Below are 19805 nucleotides of genomic sequence, written 5' to 3'. Positions count from 1 at the left end.
CCTCGACCCTCTTTCCCACCCCAGCAGCAAGGGCATGGCCCTGATTCCTGTGTTCCCATCTGCAGCCTCTTGAGCGTATTTCTCCCATTGCACCAGGCGTGATTACCGTTTCAGAAAGCCTGCCTTACAGAGCACACCACAGAAAGTCATGATCGAGAACCATAGGGAACCCAGCCCAGTGGTTAAACCCATAGGCTCTGCAGCTGGAGACCTGAGTGTGAATCCTGGCTGTGCCGCTTACTTTGTGACCCTGAGAAAGTGTCTTGGTATTGTTGTATGAAGGGACTTAACTTTTTTTTTTCTGAGCATAATATTCAGCTTAAAAAAAATCATTTTATTAGGGGCTCATACAACTCTTATTATCACAATCCATCCATACATCAATTGTGTAAAGCACATCTGTACATTCATTGCGCTCATCATTTTCAAAACATTTGCTCTCCACTTAAACCCCTGGAATCAGGTCCTAATTTTTCCCCTCCCTCCCTGCTCCCCCTTCTCTCATGAGCCTTTGATAATTTATAAATTATTATTTTGTCATGTCTTGCCCTGTCCGACGTCTCCCTTCACCCACTTTTCTGTTGTCCATCCCCCAGGGAGGAGGTCACATGTAGATCCTTGTAATTGGTTCCCTCCTTCCAACCCACTCTCCTTCTGCCCTCCCAGTATCACCACTCACACCACTGGTCCTGAAGGGATCATCCATCCTGGATTCCCTGTGTTTCCAGTTCCTATCTGTACCAATGTACATCCTCAGTTCTAGCCAGACTTGCAAGGTAGAATTCGGATCATGATAGTGGGGTGTGTGGGGGAAGCATTTAGGAACTAAAGGAAAGCTGTATTTTTCATCGTTGCTACATTGCACCTTGACTGGCTTGTCTCCTCACTAGACCCCTCTGCAAGGGGATCTCCAGTGGCCAACAAAACAGCTTTGGGTCTCCACTCTGCACACACACACCCCATTCACTATGGAAAGATGTTTTTGTCCCGATGATGTCTGATACCTGATCTCTTTGACACCTTGAGATCACACAGGCTGGTGTGCTTCTTCCATGTGGGCTTTGTTGCTTCTGAGCTAGATGGCCGCTTGTTTACCTTCAAGCCTTTAAGACCCCAGACACTATATCTTTTGATAGCCGGGCACCATCAGCTTTCTTCACCACATATCTTATGCACCCATTTGTCTTCAGCGATCGTATCATGGAGATGTTTGAAGACGTATTAATAGAATAGTTCCCCAGTATTTAAAAAGGAAGAGTAAGAAGCCTATCCCAGAAGTGGAAGGTCAGTTTTTGTAAGAAGCCTTCTCTGTGGGGAGAGGAAGGGGGTGTCCTTCGTAGAACCCAGTGTCTTACCCTCCTTCCACAAACCTGCTGCTGTCTAGTAGATTTGGGCTTATGGTGACCCCAAGTGCTTGTACATGCCAGAACTGAACCACAGGGTTCTTCAGGCTGTACTTGTTTAGAAGAAGCACCAGGATTTTCTTCTGCAGGGATGGTGGGTGGGCTTGAATGACCAATCAAGTGCAAGCTGCTTGCTCCACTCAGGGACCCACCTTCCCCCACCCCAGTCAAATGATTTGTTCTACTTTTCTAGCATCTGCCTTGGAGTGCAAAATGTTTTTGCCCCACTAGGGTAATTTCTCGAGCCCCCGAGGGAAAAGAAACATGTGAACAAAGAATTATCTTTGGCTGTAACATTGTTCGTGACAAGGAATAGAATAAGAAACTATTTGTCTTTCTATGCAACCTTTCTCTGATTTCAAAGGTCTTTGCTGAGGCAAAACCACAACAACCTCACTGCGATTCAGACTCATACTGACTCTATAGGTCAGAGTACAAGTCGGTCCCCTCGAGTCCCCAAGAGTACAAAGCGTTATGGAAACAGACTGCCCATCTCTATGGAGCTGCTGGAGATGTGAGCCATTCCCATTTGGCTAGCAGCTCAGTGCACCACCAGGATTTCTCCTCTGAGAAAGAAGATGGCAAGTTCATAAAGAAGACCTTGCATCTTCCAACACCTGGAGATTATTGGGTACCCTTTTCATACAAAAGGAGCCCTGAATTGTACCCAATCTGAACCCACCACAACGAAGCAAAACACTAAGGGCGTGCAACAGAACAGCAAGAGGAGCAGAGCAAGGAAGTCCCAAGGGAATACCAAAAATACACTTTGGGACCAGGGCATGGCACCCCATCAGACTCTACTGGAAAACACTCCTAAAGGTCAACAAACAGACTTGGAACTATTTACAGGCTTTTCTCCTTTTTTGTCATTTTGTTGTTGTTTTGTTACGCTCTGTCTTGTTTTTCTGCATATTATTATCTCTGCAGATCTATCTAGATAAGATAGGCAGGATAAACAATCTGGAGGAGAAAACAATAGGACCCATGGTTGGGGGGTGAGGCAGTGGGGACATAGGAGAGTGGGACATGGGGGAAAGGACGTGGTGTTAACAAACCCAGGGACAAGGGAACAACAAGTGATCCAAAATCAGTGGCGGGGAGGGTGTGAGAAGCCTGATAGGGCTTGATCAAGGGCAATGTAACTGAGAGGAATTACTGAAACCCAAATGAAGGCTGAACATGATAGTGGGACAAGAGGAAAGTAAAAGGAAATAGAGGAAGGAAAGAATTAAGAGGCAAAGGACATTTATAGAGGTCTAAATACAGGCATGTACATATGCAAATATATTTATATATGATGATGGGAAAATGGATCTATGTGCATATATTTATAGGTTTAGTATTAAGGTAGCAGATGGACATTGGGACTCCACTCAAGTACTCCCTCAATGCAAGAACACTTTATTCTATTAACCTAGAATTCCATGATGCTCACCTTCCTGACATGATCACTGAAGACAAAGCAGGTGTATAAGCAAATGTGGTGAAGAAAGCTGATGGTGCCAGGCTATCAAAAGATATAGCGTCTAGGGTCTTAAATATTTAAAGGTAAACAAGCAGCCATCTAGCGCAGAAGCAACAAAGCCCACATGGAAGAAGCACATCAGCCTGTGCAATCACGAGGTGTCAATGGGATCAGGTATAAGGCATCAAAGAACAAAAAAGTCATATCATTGATGAATGAGGGGGAGTATGGAGTGGGGACCCAAAGCCAATCTGTAGGCAAGTGAACATCCCCTTACAGAAGTGTCACAAGGAAGAGATGAGCCAGTCAGGGTGCAATGTAGTAACAATGAAACATACAACTTTCCTCTGGTTCTTTAATGCTCTCTCCCCCCTCCTCACCCACTATCGTGATCCCAATTCTACATTACAAATCTGGCTAGACCAGAGGATGTACATTGGTTCAGACAGGAACTGGAAATACAGGGAATCCAGGACAGATGAACCCCTTAAGACCAGTGGCGAGAGTGGCAATACCAGGAGGGTGGAGGAAAGGTGGGGTAGAAAGAGGGAGCTGATTACAAGGATCTACATCTAACCCCCTCCCTGGGGGACGGACAACAGAAAAGTGGGTGAAGGGAGATGTCAGATAGTGTAAGACATGAAAAAATAATAATTTATAAATTATCAAGGGTTCATGAGGGAGGGGGAGCAGGGAGGGAGGAAGAAACATGAGGAGCTGATGCCAGGGGTTTAAGTGGAAATCAAATGTTTTAAGAATTACGAGGACAATGAATGTACAAATGTGCTTTACACAATTGATGCATGTATGGATTATGATAAGAGTTGTATGAGCCCCTAATAAAAAATTTTTTTAAGAGTTGTATGAGTCCCCAGTAAAGTGACTTAAAACAAAACCAAAAAAAGGAGCCCTGTTGGCATAGTGATTACTCATTGGGCTGCTGACTGCAAGGTCAGCGGTTCAAAACCATCAGCTTCTCTGACAGAGAAAGATGAGGCTTTCTACTCTCTTAAAAGAGTTACAGTCTTGGCAACTCACAGGGTCCGTTTTACACTGTCCTGTAGGGTCACTGTGAGCTGGCATTGACTCGATGATGGTGAGTTTGGTTTTTGTTTTCGTCATACCAAGTACCTCAAAACTGCTCCTCAAACCAACACTTTCACCCCATATTTTTGAAGGTTGCATTGAAGTTTCAAGGGGATAGCTCTACTAAGAGATGGCACCGGACAGTCTAGCTATAGAGAGAGACCTCTATCTTGAAGGTGCTTCCTCTGACCCATTCAGTTTCCAAGGAGATAGAAACAAACCCGTGTTTAGGCAGATCTCGGCAGTGCTTCCTCCGACTCCCAATTCTGACAGCTCTCTCACCTTCCTGAGCCCTTGTTGTCATCCGAGCCTCCTCCCCTCAGATCCTGTCCTTGGACTGTGTGTTAGAGCAGAACAACACTGATGAAGACACTTAGGTGTCTGGATAAGCCCCCAAAGCAGACTTTTGTCTCTACTTTGCCAGAAAAAAATGTATTAAATAATCAAAGTGGGGGCCAATTGATCTCTAAGTTGGCTCCTGTGTTGGTAATTAATTGAAGAAAATATCTCCTCATTAGCTAAAGTGGTTTTCACTTCAAAATTTGTATGTATGAGCTCATCCTTTTCGATGATGTCATAAGCTCTATAATCTCTCTTCCTGTCTTGGAGGAGAGCAACACCAATGAAGTTTTCGGATCGCCATGCTTAATGTGTCTTCAAGGAGATACAACCTACACTACTGAGTTGTTTATGTTTTTAATGTTCAGTGGGTTATGTGGAACGTAATTATGTAGGGCACTACTTCTGAAATTGAGCCGTACCTCTATGTGGAGCTGCCAGATATTTAAGATGGATTTAGAAGAGGGTGTGGAATGAGAAATATTCATTGCTGACACCAGACAGGTTTGATTGAAAGGAAAACAAGCCAGAAAGATGTTTACTTGTGTTTTGTTGACTATGCAAAGGCATTCACCTGGGTGGATCATAACAAACTATGGACAACACAGTGCAGCATGGGAATTGTGCTCACGTGAACCCAACCAGGGACCCAGAGAACAGGACAAGGGATTAAAATGAATAAAGTGTTGTATCCTTCCTCCATACTTACTCAATCTGTAGGTTGAGCAGATAATATGAGAAATTGAATGATATGAAACAGAACGTGGCATCAGGATTGGAGGAAGGCTCATTAACCGCCTGCAATAGACCGATGTTACCACCTTGCTTGGCAAAAACCAAGAAGACTAGAAGCACATACTGATGACGATCATAGAGAACAGCCTTCGGGATGGATTGGAACCCAATGTACAGAAAAGAACGCCCCCCCCCAGGTAGACTGGTAATATCCTAGTAAATGAAGGGGAGAGTAAAGTTGACAGGGATTTTATTTTACTTGTAACCCCAATTACTATTCACGGAAGCAGCAGTCAAGAAGTCAAACATGGGCGAAGTTGCTAAGACCCCTGGAAAGTGTTCACATGCAAAGATGTCCCTGGAGGACTAAGATGCGGCTGACCCACAGTGGGGTATTTTCAAGCACCTCATGTGCATGTGAAAGCCGAAAAATGGAAAAGAAAAAGAGTAAGAAGACTCGGGAAGAGCTGGTGCATTTTTAGCATGGTACTGCCAAAGAATATTCAAAGTACCACGGACTGCCTGAAGAACAAACAAGTCTGTCTTGCGAGAAGTGCGACCAGCGGGTTCCTTGAACGCAAGGCTAAGGAGAGTTTGTCGCACGTACTTCGGACATGTAATCAGGAGAGACTGGCCCCTAGAGAAGGCCATTGTGCTTGGTAAAGTGGAGCACCAGGGAAGAAGACTTCGACAAGATGGATTAGCACAGTGGCTGCAGCAATGCGCTTACACGGCAACCATTGTGAGGACGGCTCGGGGCTGGGCAGTGTTTCCTTGGATTGTACACTGTGTCCCTGTGAGTCAGAATTGACTCGACGGCACATAACCATAATTCTGCAATTGGAGTCCCTAAGTAGTACACACCGTTAACGCAGTGGGCTGCTAGCTGGAGAGTTAGTGAGTCCACCCAGAAGAACCTCGGATGAAAGCTTTGGCAGTCTACCTGGAAGCAATGAGCCACTGAAAATCTGCTGGTGAACGGGACAGTTGCCAACGACAGAAAACGGACACACAACCTGAGAATGTAATTGGCTTCACTGAGCGGTGCGGCTGAAAGATTTTCATTGAAAAAAAAAAAAAGACTCATCAGTTCAGAACTAAAATTCTAATTATTTCCTATTAGAAAAAGAAAGACCCCTGAGTAGAACGGGGTCATCATGAGTTCAAGTTGGCTCCATGGCAACTAGTTAAATCCTCCATCCCAAGAAACCCTGAGGGTTAACAAGAACCAGGAATGTGGTCTCCCAGACCACAGGACTTTCAGGGCTAAAACCGAAAAGGTCCCGGTCCAACCAGGATGAACTGGTGGCTTAGCTCGCCTCAGCCCGGCTCACTGCTGGATGGCACTGCAGCAGGATATGCCTGACGGGGGAGTAGTCAGGAAGCAAACAGCAGGAGAGGAAAAGCAATATTCAGATCATTGATTTGATGCAGAAGGAGCACATGCAGATAGATCATCAATAAGTCTGCCAAGTGTAGGGGTAAAAAACCCTATACGACCATTCCCCACGTATCCCCGAGCCACTGAGGTGTAAGGACAAAGTGATGAATATTCATGGGATGGCTTTGACAGTGGACCTAAAAGAATGCATTTATATGATACTAATTATGCGTATGATCCCAGTGGACATGTGTAAGGTTTAATGACAGCACAATAATGGGAGGGCCTGAAGTAATCATAACTGTTATGAGTGTTATGTGTATTGAAAGCCCTCTCCCTCCAAACCTCATGTGCATTGAGAGAGCTTCTTTCTCTGTGGGGTGGGATGTCTCTCACAAATGGAAATGGCCTATCATATGATTTATAATACATGGGTAAGGAAATGGAATCTCACTTTACCGAGCAGTTCAATCAACAAGCCATTTGATCTGTCTGGCTCCCAATTTGCAAATGTCTACAGCTGTAGAAATGGAACTAGATGCCCTCGAAGGCCCTTCCAGCTCTAAATGCTGTGATTATTCTAGATTCTGCATAGAATAAAGGGGAGGCTGTTCTTACCGAGAAACTGAACTTGAGGCTTGATTTAGAATCAGCAGTTGTGAGGGGAAAGTCCAAGCAGAAGTAAATAACTGACCAGAGACCAATCAAGAAAGCTCGGCAGTGAGATCCAGGGCGAGAGCTCAAAGAGAGGGCTGGGAACAGAAGAGAGGGGTGTCTACTCACCAGGAGATAGTGCTTCTGGGATTGGAAGTGAATGTTTGAGAATGAGGCTCAGGAGGGGACCTGGAGTATAAGGTGGAGGGACACCTGGGGGAGGGTGGCTTCTTTCTTTATAACCCAAAGGCCTCAGAACCATGACTCTGACTTGGACTGAGGATTGAACTTCAGCTGTTCAGTGAAAGAGTTATCTGAGGGCTGGGGCTAAGGGAGGAAAAAGCTAATGAGGATTTTTGGTTTTTCTATAATTCCCCGTCAACTTGAAGCTGTACGAATGTGTAGGAGTAAAGTCCAACCTGTCCATCCAGTTCAAGCCTGTTGCTGCCTCCTTGAGGGTGTGGCCTTCTTACAAGGAGGACCCTGAGACGCTTCCCCTCTCTCTGCCTTTCCCTGTCTGCTAGCTGCACCCCACCCTACCCCTGAAGCTGCTGGAGCCCTACCATGTTTTCACCAACCTTGGATCCACATGACTCTGCAGCCACCAGCCTGTGATCTTCCTGCATTCTGCTTCCTTGCACGCAGCTGCATGAATCTCCAGAGGGACTTGTGGACCAGTATTGGACTCATGGACTTGAGTTGGACTGGGCTTTCTTGATAGGTCATGACTTCTTGATAGAAGGCTCTTTCTTATACATATATGTTACTATATACATATATGTTACTCATATACATATATGTTACTAGGCCTAACACATCATGTGACCTGGGGAGTGGGGTACTAGAGGAACAAGCCTGGGAGATGGAAAGTGGACCTTGTCTGACCTCTGCTTGTCTGACCTCTGCTTTATGGCAGGCTTGCATGTTTGGCTGGCCAGAGGTCAGACATGGCGATGTGGGTTCTTCGGTTCTTTTCAGAATCAAAGGAAATGCAATGTGTATGGTGAGACTCACAAGATTAAGGCCCAAGGAGTGAGACGCTGACGCAGGAAAGGCTTTCCAGGGCATGATTCTATGAGCCTTAGAGGACAAGCATGAGCCAGTGGAAGAGAGGGGCAGAGGGAAGGCATCTCAGGGCACACCTCAACTTCTCCACTGGCAGGGACCTGGGAGGAGCGCAGAGGGCCCGCAGAGAGTCTGGTGGAATTGGAGTACAGCTCCAGAGGAGGCACTGGAAATGCCAACAGGGGCCAAATGGTGATCCACTCTCTGTGCCCAGGGAGTGGCTGGCACGTCATGCTCTAGGTGATGGGGTCTGTGGAAGGTTTCTGAGAAGGGTTCGATCCCGTGATCATAGGTGCATCTAAGGCAGGCCACTCTTTCACTGGGGATTAAAGTGGGCCCAGGCAAATGCACAAGAAAAACAAAACAAAATGATGCTTCTGCAGAAGCATGGAAAGGGCTAGAATGACACTGGGAAGAAAGAGGAAGCCAACAGTCTGACAGGGTGCATGGGATACTGACTTGCCGACTCTCCATCCGGCACATTCCCACATGCTGTCCAGGAGCCTTGAGAGCTGGGTATTTTGGGGTCACGTTTTCCCCATGTCTACAAGCCAAGGCTTCCCATGACTTTCATTTTAAAATTTCCATGGTGGCAAAAACACCCACAGCAAAAAAATGGCTGATCTGACCCTTCCTATGCGGGTAACCCAGTGACGTTGATTCCCTTTTTCATGTACAACCATTGCCACTATCCTTCTCCAAATCATTTCACCATTACATGATCTCAGGGCCCCCTAGGCAAGAGTGCACGCTTCCTCGCTCCCCTGGTAACCATTAGTAAGCTCTGGCGTTTATAGATTGGCTAATTTGACCTAAATGAGATTAGATAGCCTTTGTCCTCTTGTAAACCTCTCATTCAGAATAATATGCACCAGCATCATCCGGGATGTGGCCTGTGCCAGGACTTCATGCACATTTCTTATCCATTCAGCCCTGGCGGGGAGTTGCAGCTATTTCTACTCACTTTACCTTCAACCTAAGACGCCCCTTGCCGCGTGGCCCACCTACAAAGCCCTGCAGAGCGCCCGCTCATCTGCCTCCTACCACATCCTGCTCCCCAGGCCACAGCCACATTGCCTTCTTTTCCGCTGCCAGCACACACGAGTTCTCAACTCCGGACCTTTGCCTGTACCCCTCCCCCAGGCATGTGGCTGGCTTTCTCACTCTTGGGGTGCAGTTCATGGGCACTTGTCACCAGGAAGCCTTCCCTGCCCCACACAGCCAACATAGGTCTCTTCTGTACCCGCGTGCTTCCTTCCCAGCACGCATCAGAATCTACAGTGTTCCTTCTATTATGTCTCCTGCCTCCGGCATATATCCATCTACTCCAGGAGGGTGGGGACCATGTTGGTCTCACTCACGAATATATCCCAGGACCCTGCCCAGTGCCTAGGTTTTCAGTGCCTGGTTCTGAATGGATGTCCACTTAGTGGGTGAAGGAGAGGGCTGGGATCATGATCTCATTCATAGCGGCGAGTGTAAACCTCTTTCTTACGAAGCTGTCAGCGTACACAGGACTGTTCCTCTCCTCCTTCCGTTACCTCTGCCCCGGAGTGCAACCCCACGTGGCTTTGCATGATGTCTCATGCCCTCCTTCCCTTGACTCTGAGTGTATGTCACTAATAAACTGCCACCAGTCTCATCAGCCCAGTGGCAGGTGCCCCCTGCCCAGCCACCTTGTATTATCCACATCCTCCCTCCACCAGCAGGTATTCAGAACACTCCTTTACTGTGCTTCCTGCCCTCGGAACAGGGCACATCATTCAATGCCTCTGGTCCATCTTCACACGTGCAAAGGACTCCTGCGAAGATTACAGTGAGATCACGCCGACCCTTAGCAGGCAGTAAGCATCCGCCCCCCTGCGTTAGACAGGGTTATCTGGACAGATAAAACCAGATTGCTAATAATTATATATATCTTCAGGGCCGCCGGGTAGTCCTCTGTAGAGAGAGCTAGGCTATCCGGGCACAGGCAGCAAACAACCAACAGTCAGTCAGGTCACCAACAGTCAGTCTCTCGCTCTTTGATCATCGGACCAGTGTGTGGCTGCCTTGCTTGTTCTGTGCCTCAATTTACAAGCTACACTACCTGTGGGACACCTAACCTGTGGATTGTGTCACTGTAATATGAGATTCCTTCAAGACCTGCTTCACCACCCCATTGGAATTTACATCTCCTGAGCTGGAGACTGACTGTTGGTGACCTGGCTGACTGTTGGTGACCTGCCTTGTTGTTTGCTGCCTGTGCCGGATAGCCTGAATTGCTCTACAGAGGACTACCTGGCGACCCTGAAGACTTGAAGGACTGCCAGTGTCTCACAACTCTCTCACGGGAGTGAGTTGCACTGAGCCATTTGTACTGCTTTATAATTTCACTGTTTCTTTCTTGTGTTATCTATCTATCTGTATAAATATATATATATATATAATTATTAGCAATCTGGTTTTGTATCTCTAGAGAACCGTGTCTAACACATTTAGTTCTCAGGTCTCTTGCTTTGTGATGGTTGCACCAGGGTGCAGCTGCCTTTGCAGTTCCCTACTTCAGCTTGCAAAGGTGACTTCCTGCAAGGCATCCCCAAGAAGAAGCCAGACGCATGGACCTACCCCGATGCAGCCCTGGGTGCTGGAGCACCCGTGTGGAGACCCCTGCCAGTGCTGAGATGCTTACCCTTTCACTGACTCGACTTTCCTCCTGCAGTCAGCATCATACTGTGTGTTTTGTGAGATGGAGGAGGACTTTGTGGACTAGTGTTGGACATATGGGTTAATGGGTGAATGTTGGACTCATGGGCTTGGGCAGCACTGGGTTGGCATGTTTTCTTGATGCACAGTCAACTTTTATATAAAACTCTCTCTTTTACATGAGTCTCTGTGGATTTGTTTCTTTAAAGTACCCTAACACACCACCTCATATTTCCAGTACTTTCTGCTCACATGCAAGAGCCAAACACCCCACAGACATGACCTAAATATCAGGATGAAATAGGAATAGAGGAGGGAGGGAGAGATTTCTTGGAAGAGTCTGTTTATATCATCATGATTATTAAGTCTTAATATGTCCCAAGCACAAGATACGACCAGGAGGGAGCAGTCCCCTGTGCTTGGTGACTTACCACATGCTTAGTACAGTAGAGGGTCAGGGGAAAAGAGGCAGACCCTCAGCAAGATAGACCGACACACTGACAAGGAGAATGGGCTAGGACATTGTAGCACTTGTGAGGACGCAGTAGGTCTGAACTGTGTTTCATTATATTGTCTTCATTTAGCAATAAATAAAGAATTCCTAAAACTAGATCCACGTTAAAATAAGTGTATAATTTACGTTTTACTTTACTTTCCTCAAATGTTTCTTTTTATTCTTTCTTGCTAAGTATATGCAATTCTTACCTTTGGACACGAATTAATTTCTCCCATTTGTAACATTGGAAAAACAGTAGCCCAGTACTCCTCTTACAGTGTTCTCTTAAGACGTTTCTGTTAAACAATGGTACTTTAACAATGCTACTACATATTGACTTCATTTTCCAATGGAACTTCCAATTGTTTTAGGAAGGATATGGGATAGATGCTCACTGAGACCACCTCTTTTCTTGAAAAAATCCTTTAATTAGCATTCTCCAAATTAAAATCACCCCCAGTGGTTAATGTCAAAGATACGATCTACAACAGCAAACAGGAAGACAACCAGAAACCGGTTGTGGTGAAGTGAAAGAACTTAGCTAGGTATGGCTCTTCTCGCCACAGTCTGTGTAACACACACCAATAACGGGGCAGGATCAGGTAAATAAGGTGGAGCGTACTCTAACCTGGGGAGAGAGCAGTCTGGCCATTCCACTGGATATGAAACAGCCCCGTCTTAAAAGCCAGAACAGCATTCCCACAACCAACCAGAAGGAAGAGCCACTAGCTGGGTGCATGCCTGGAGTGGTGGAGGCAGGAGCGGCAGCAGAGGCCACAGCACAGTGACCATGGCCAAGAAGAGGAGCTGTAGGCAAGAGGACTATCTCCTTAATGTTTTCTGATCCTGCTTCGTGGTACTGTGTTTACTTCCCTACTAGGTCTCCGTAAATGCTGAGTATTGTCTGTGAGTCTGTGAGTTCTTTGTAATGAATTATCACGCTCAACAGAGAAGTAGCATTGGTGTTACCAGGAGGTGGAAAGGAAGGGCAAGGGAGGAATCATTGCTTCCAGGGCACTGAGCTTCTGGTAATCACTCTGAAATAAACTGGGTCAATGCTGCTCATAGTGACCCCTGAGGGTTTCTGAGACTGTAACTATTTATGGGAGTAGACAGTCCAGTTTTTCTCCGGAGGAGCTACTGGTGGTTTTGAACTGCTGACCATGCGGATCACAGCCCAACCACTACACCTCCTGGGCTCCATGAGCTTTTGTTAATGGTGCTCGGACACTTTAGAAAAGGATAGTGGCAAACAGTAGAAAACATGATGGATATAATATCACTAAACGGAATGTAAAACTGCTGAATTGTAAAATGGTTTATTTTATATATATGTGTATATATATATATATATTTAAGATACATAGACCATTTAAAATCCCACCTATAAAGCTCTCATACCCTGTGGAGCTGCTCTCTCCCAAAGAATATGTTTGTGCCAATAAAAGTCGGTTAGAAAGGCAAAACGAATCCGAGTAGGAAACATACTAATTTTAGAACTGACAAATGTGACCATTTCTTAGGCCAAGATAATTTATTTGCCCCAAAAACTCTCAGGGTGGGAAAAAAGCAGAGAAAATAGAGACAGGAAGAGAAGCAAATGACAAACATTCTCATGGAAGCACAGCGTCGTGGCGTGAGAGAGGTCAGAATCCCGCAAGAACGAGGATAGAAAAGGACAAGCGGATGCAGTCAGGGCGCGGGGAGCAGAAGCACGTAGCAACTCTGCCTTTTTGCTGGAGTTGGGCCCAGTCCTGAAGAGTGATGGGACAGTCCAGCCATGGGAGAGGACTGCGGAAAACCAGACCGGCAGCAGCTTCAGCAGATGTTGAACAATCTGATAATCCTTTAAACCAAATGCTGAAAGGCTTCTGGCCCTCTGTGCTGGGGATAGGGAGGCAACTGGAAATGCTAGAGGACAAGCTAGACGCGCCAGAGGAACGAGCTTGTCTTAAAGTAGCATATGGACAGTTAGCTGCCATCCACATGGGGACTCTGACGCCCCCCCCACCTGTAGGGCAGGGTGGAACTGCCCCGGGAGTTCCCGAGACTGCACCTCTACGCAAGTAGAGAGTCCCATCCAAATTAAGCATCACCGCATCCTGTGTCATCCTCCTGATCCTGTGTCATCCTCCTGAAGGAAGACCTGCTCCAGTCCAAGCTGCGGCTGTTATGTCAATCCATCTCTCTGGAGGTCTCCCTCATCCTCACTGGCCCGGGACTTCACCAAGCATGATGCCCTCCAACAAGTGATCTCCCTGATGATACATTCAGCCAAGCCAGTGGGACAATGCTGTGAGACCCATAGGGCGCCTCATTAGATTATTTCCAGGAGTAGATGACCAGTCCATCTTGGTCTGTAAGCTCCACTGAAGCCTGCAGTCATGGAAGCATCGCTGCCAGCACCCCAGCAACATACAAACGGCACAGCACAGCCGAAGGACATGAGTGGTGCTAAAGTGCCATAGAAATGATGACAAAGGAAAGCTGTATGCTTCATCGTTGCTACACTGCACCCTGACTGGCTCGTCTCCTCCCCGTGGCCCATCTGTAAGGGGATGCCAATTGTCCACAGAGGGGCCCTGTGTCTCCACTCTGCACTCCTCCTCATTCACAATGATATGATTCATTGTTCTGATGATGCCTGATACCTGATCCCTTCGACACCTCGTGATCGCACAGGCTGGTGTGCTTCTTCCATGTGGGCTTTGTTGCTTCTGAGCTAGATGGCTGCTTGTTTACCTTCAAGCCTTTAAGACTGCAGGCGCTGTATCTTTTGATAGCTGGGCACCATCAGTTTTCTTCACATTTGCTTATGCACCTGCTTTGTCTTCAGTGATTGTGTCAGGAAGGTGAGCATCATAGAATTCCAGTTTCATAGAACAAACTATTCTTGCATTGAGGGAGTACTTGAGTGGAGTCCCAATGTCCATCTGCTACCTTAATACTAAATATATATATATATATATATATATATATATATATATATGCATGCACATAGATCTATTTCCACATTCTCATATATAAATATATTTACATAGGTATATGCCTTTATTTAGACCTCTATATATGTCCTTTGCCTCCTAGCTCTTTCCTCTATTTCTTTTTACCATCCTCTTGTCCCACTATCATGTTCAGCCTTCATTTGGGTTTCAGTAATTCCTCTCGGTTACATTACCCTTGGTCATGCCCTACCAGGCCTCCTACACCCTCCTCACCACCGATTTGGATCATTTGTTGTTCCTTGTCCCTGGGCTTGTTAACACCACTTTCTTTCCCTCCACCTCCCCCTCTCCCATGTCCCCCTGGAACTGTTGGTCCTGGTGTTTTCTCCTCCAGATTGTTCATCCAGTCTATCTTATTTAGACAGACCTGCAGAGATAATAACATGCACAAAAACAAGACAGCAAAACCAAGCAACAAAAGAAAACAAAACAACAACAACAACAAGTCAATGATAAAAAACAACAGCAAGAAAGAAAAGCTTGTAGTTAGTCAAGGACTGTTTGTTGGCCTTTAGGAGAGTTTTCTGGTCCAGAAACAACTTTCCTCTAGTACCTAAATGCTTCCTCCTGCCCCGGCCCACTATCATGATCCCAATTCTACCTTATAAATCTGGCTAGACCAGGGGATGTACACTGGTACAGACAGGAACTGGGACCACAGGGAATCCAGGACAGATGATCCCTTCAGGACCAGTAGTGAGGGTGGCGATGCCAGGAGGGTGGAGGGAAGGTGGGGTGGAGAGGGGGAACCAATTACAAGGATCTACATATGGCCTCTTCCCTGGGGGACAGACAATGGAGAAATGGGTGAAGGGAGATGTCAGACAGTGTTAAGATATGACAAAATAATAATTTATAAATTATCAAGGGTTCATGAGGGAGGGAGAGATTGGGGAGGGCGGGGGTAAAATGAGGACCTGATGCCAGGGGCTTAAGTGGAGAGCAAATGTTTTGAGAATGATGAGGGCAATGAATGTACAAATGTGCTTGACACAATTGATGTATGTATGGATTGTGATAAGAGTTGTATGTGCCCTAGTAAAATTATGTTTTTTAAAAACTACAGCAAAAAGAAAGAATGACAAAGCTCTGGAGAGGTGAAAAGGGTACGTGTGCACCAGAATTGAGGCTGTAGGATAGCCTGAGGCAGCAAGAGATGCGTCATCCTGGAGCGTAGACTGTGAGACTATAGAAGGAAAATGACTAGGTGGCCTATCTTCATCAGTTCGAGTACACGGCTCGCATTGGACCAAAGGAAAGCCATCCTGCCTCTGGCCCCCGAAGTAAGGTGTGAGACTAGGACCCTCCAAGGTCCTGTTCCTGGAACATTCCATGTTATGTCACAGGAAACACTTAGTTGGGGAAGATCAAGAGAGAGCAAGTCTGGCCATGGGACAACGCAGAGTGAATTAAAAAAAAGAAAGAAGAAAGAAAGAAACAGAAGAAGTGAAATATGTGACTTGGTGCCACCTCTATTCTGTAATGGTAAGACCTCTTAAAAGTTTTAAAGTGCAAAGATTTCCCTTTGAGGATTAAGGTGCTTCGGGCCCATGCCAGTTTTTTGCTCACCTCCTGGACACGAGAAGACTGGACAATGAGAAGGAAGACAAGAATAGTTGGTGTGTTTGAACTGTGCTGTTGGTGAGGGATTTTGCATACACCAAGGATTGCCAGAAGGAGGAACATCAATATTGGCAGAAATACAACCAAAATGTTCCTGAGAGCAAGGACAGTGCTCTCTAGCTCGCCACCAGGAAAGACCAGTCTCTAGAAAAGGACACCGTGCGTAGCAAAACATTGGGTCAGTGGAAACGCAGCCAAAGGTTCCCAGAGACAGGATGACACAAGGCTGCAACAGTGGACTCCCACACACCATCAGTCATGGCAGACCAGCAACATTTGGTTCTGTTTCGTGTCAGGTTGCGACAAGCCAGAGAGCAGAGGTCAGGGCAGCTGCCAACAACTTCAGCCTCACCGATGGAAAGCCATTTCCACCCGGCTTTTACCCAGTGAACAGGTCTCGAGCATGTTCTTGGTCAAATTAAGTTTTAGAAACCTGCTGTGCCTGCACAGGGTTTTCCAAACAAACACTTTAATTGAGGATGCTTGGGAAGGGAACTTTGAGGCAAAAAAAAATAGGAACAGCACTCTGGGTCCCTGCAGGCTTGCAACAACAAAACAAGGTGTTTATGTAGCAATTACGGAAGACATTTTCTCCTGAAAACACGGCATTGAAAATATGAGCTGATGTGAAAGAACTGGTTCACATCCCAAACCCAAGTCACAAGGACGGACGGAGCAGAAAGCCGCGGGAGCAATGTGAGCGTGCACCGCAGTTGTATACTGCATTTGAAGGTGGAGGTTTCAAACGCCGCCGAGGCGAGGGCCCCTGAGTTTGTTTTCTTCAAAGGGTTTTATAATTCGGGAAGGCCCCACCTAACTCATGGTGAGCCGGATATCCTTGTGCTTCCTCGCTGAGCCAGGATGACCAACTCAGGGTCTAATAAAGAAGGAGGCAGAGCCCCAGGAAGTACCCCTGCAGAGCTACACCGGCCTCCGTGCTGACATGGGCCACTGTCTCCTTCCTCTCTGGAGAGATGCTCAGAGGAGCAGCCCACCTCCAGTTTCCTGCCAGGGAAGCAGCTGGACTCTCCAGTGCAGCAGGCGTGCCTTCATGTCCAGGGGATTGTGCCTTCTATGTAGAAAAGTGTCGATAGAAATTAAAGTGGGATTCCTACATGGCGTCTTCATTTTGTAGCCGGGGAGATGAGAGTTTTAGAGGTTACATGATTGACATCTGGGGGCCAAGGGGGCAGAAGCCGGCATGCCACCCCAAAACCTAACGGATACAAGGCTTCCTTATCTAGGTCCAAAGTCCACAGCGATAGTCTCTACTTCCCCTCTTTCTACTTGACTTTGTCAGGAAGAGGGGCTCACAAAAGGTGCTAAGGATTCTTTCTTTTCTTGGTTTTCTTCTATTGATTGACATCTATGAGACTGATCAACCTCCTGGCAAAAGAACCACATATTTAGCACAAATCAACACCTATATTTCCCTTTTTCAAGTGACAATACAGACTTTTGCTGTTACAAAACCCTTCCTCTCAGTACAAGTCCTAAGGGGCCACGCTGCTAGACCCAGACATTTGCAAACATTAAGGGTATAGTGAAAAGAGAGGGGATGCATGTTTAAATGTGTGTGTGTGGGGGGGGGGCCTCACTCTAATCAGTAGCTAATGGTCCCGGATTATAGGACAGTAATGGAAACAGCTGACCCGTGGTAGAAAAGCTGAGGGTAGATGGCAGTAGAAGACACGGGGTGTGGCATCGGAAGCCCAAAGGGACCCAGGGCACTGGAGCAGTCAGCTCACGAGGCACATCACCCTGGGACTCAGAGCCCAGCCACGGGATTTTCCAGAGAATGCTGGTGTGTTTATCGCCCAGCAGGCCCTGCCCTGAGGCCCGAGAGCACCTACCAGCTTGTCCAGCTTGGCAGCCCCCCAAGAACCCGAACAATGATGGCTTTTCTCCTGCAGTAATAACGCGAGTTCATCCGCAATCCAGCTTACACTTTTCATTGCGTTCAAATCGGGCATTTTCTTAAGAAGAAATCTGATCATGATATTTATAAATCAACGATCCGGTCAATTTACCAAGGGAGCAAAGTTCTGATGCGAAAGACATTTCTCCTAGCATATTATTATTTACCTGAAGTTAAATGTGTGTGTGTGTGTGTGTGTGTCTAACAACTGCATGCATGATATGGTACGTGTATGAGTCCAAATGCTTCTCAGTTCACTGGGATCCAGGGAGACCCCTGGGTGCTGTAGTCTCCTCTGCATCTATTACTCTTTTACACACTCGTGCACTGACTCATCTAGCATACGTGTGTAGGGTGTTTCATACAAGTCCTGAGAACTACCAGCCACCAAGACCGAAAAATAGCGCCCACTGCATTAGTTCCATGAAGCTGGGGACCAGGAGAAATGCGGGCAGATCAGGAAACATGGTCTTTCCAGGTGGTGATATATATACTCTTTGAAGGGAAAACAGAGGGTAGGTGATTAGGTTACCTGAGACAAAGTGGGACTGAGGAGGAGGAGGAGCAGCCTGTGATGGTCTGAGGGGAGCCAGAGGAAGAGAGAGCTTGACACATTTCAGGGAAAGGTAGCTAGCTGACCGGTGTGGACTGAAGATATGCTCCTTCCACTCCTATTAAACAAGGGGCGGGGCCCACAAAAGCCCCGTCCAGTCCATGGCAGCACAGCCCCTCGGTGGGAACTAAGGAAGCGCACATACCTGGTATCCTATTGAGCGTCACCCAGAAATGTTCATCAGGACTGAATGTGTCTTTGGACCACTGGAGCAAAGCAATCGCCCGCGGATCACGGAGAACGAAGTTGGCAAACCCTCTGGAGAGAGCCACATAAGCTGAACCAAAGTAAATGGTGAGATTGTGGGGAGGAGGCGACTTCAGCGCTGTCGTCCTGATCACATAGGACAGCTCTTTGCCCAGGTGCTCCCGGTGGACGTACTTAGTCCGGCCAATCGCGTGGGGCGGGGGCAGCACCCCCGGGGTGAGGTTTTTCCCTCTGAACCCTTTCAGATACTGCACGATCTCCCTGTTGGTTTTCAGGGGGAAGTCTTGCCCGCAGGTGTTGATCACGTACTTCCAGGGGACCTCCGCGGCCGCCAGGTCGCGCATGCAGTTCAGGTCTGCCTGGAGCCTGGAGATCCCTCCGTAGACGACTGGTTCCGTCTTGGAAGCCAGGAAAGCGTTGGGGAAGCAGCTCAGTAATCGCTGCACTGCCTCTTTAAATTCGCCCGTGGCCTTCTCGTCCACATGAACGCAGTAGACATTCTGGGGCATGTAAATCGCCCGGAAGAGCCTCGCAAAGGTGTCAAAATTGTGGTGGATGACCATGGCGTAGGCCAAAGGAAATTCGGCTTCTTCTTTAGACAAAGGGGCCGTGATATAGTGGCTTTGGGTCAAGTATTCCTCGCAAGCAGATATCTCACGCATCATGAGTTTGTTCCTCCACAGGAAGGATGTTTTCCCGTTGATAAAGGTTGAGCAGACTTGAGACAGCATCCAAGTCTCCGAGGTATTTAGGTTCTGGAAGCCTTGGAAGCCCCCAAAATTGAACACATAGAAGACAATAAAAACGATGACACTGGAGACAGAGACGATGAAGAGGAAGCGCCGCAGTGAAGGCATACCTCCCAGAGGAGCTCAAGGTCAAGAGCCCATCCGAAGCTGGAGTCCTTCGCCAGACTTGCTTTCTCTGCTGAGGTCAGTAATTCCTTACCCTGACCGCGACGCAGGGAATGCATGCCACCTCATCCCGGGAGTCCCGCAGCTGGCTCGCTCCACGCTGATATTAGAGACGGATCTGCATCCTTCTCGGCTTCTCTCAAACCTCCTTTGTCTAAGTCCCTGGAGCAGGTTGCTGAAGCACAGCCTTCTCCCCTCCCTCCAACTCCCAGT

At 47.1% G+C, this 19805-nt stretch overlaps 1 protein-coding gene across 1 annotated transcript in view; it reads right to left on the bottom strand.

Annotated features, from left to right (window-relative positions):
* The window catches only part of LOC142440498 (N-acetyllactosaminide beta-1,6-N-acetylglucosaminyl-transferase-like), a 30987-nt gene extending 11452 nt beyond the window's left edge, over window positions 1-19535 (bottom strand). Inside the window, exon 1 of the mRNA XM_075542915.1 lies at window positions 18617-19535. Within this exon, the coding sequence (XP_075399030.1) occupies window positions 18617-19535 (919 nt within the window). The remainder of the gene's footprint in view (window positions 1-18616) is intronic.
* Window positions 19536-19805: the final 270 nt, after the last annotated feature.

Source organism: Tenrec ecaudatus, chromosome 1 (assembly GCF_050624435.1).
Source record: "Tenrec ecaudatus isolate mTenEca1 chromosome 1, mTenEca1.hap1, whole genome shotgun sequence".
Lineage (NCBI taxonomy): Eukaryota > Metazoa > Chordata > Mammalia > Afrosoricida > Tenrecidae > Tenrec > Tenrec ecaudatus.
Note: the sequence above shows the minus strand (reverse complement) of the source record. Positions and strands in the feature narration are given on the sequence as shown.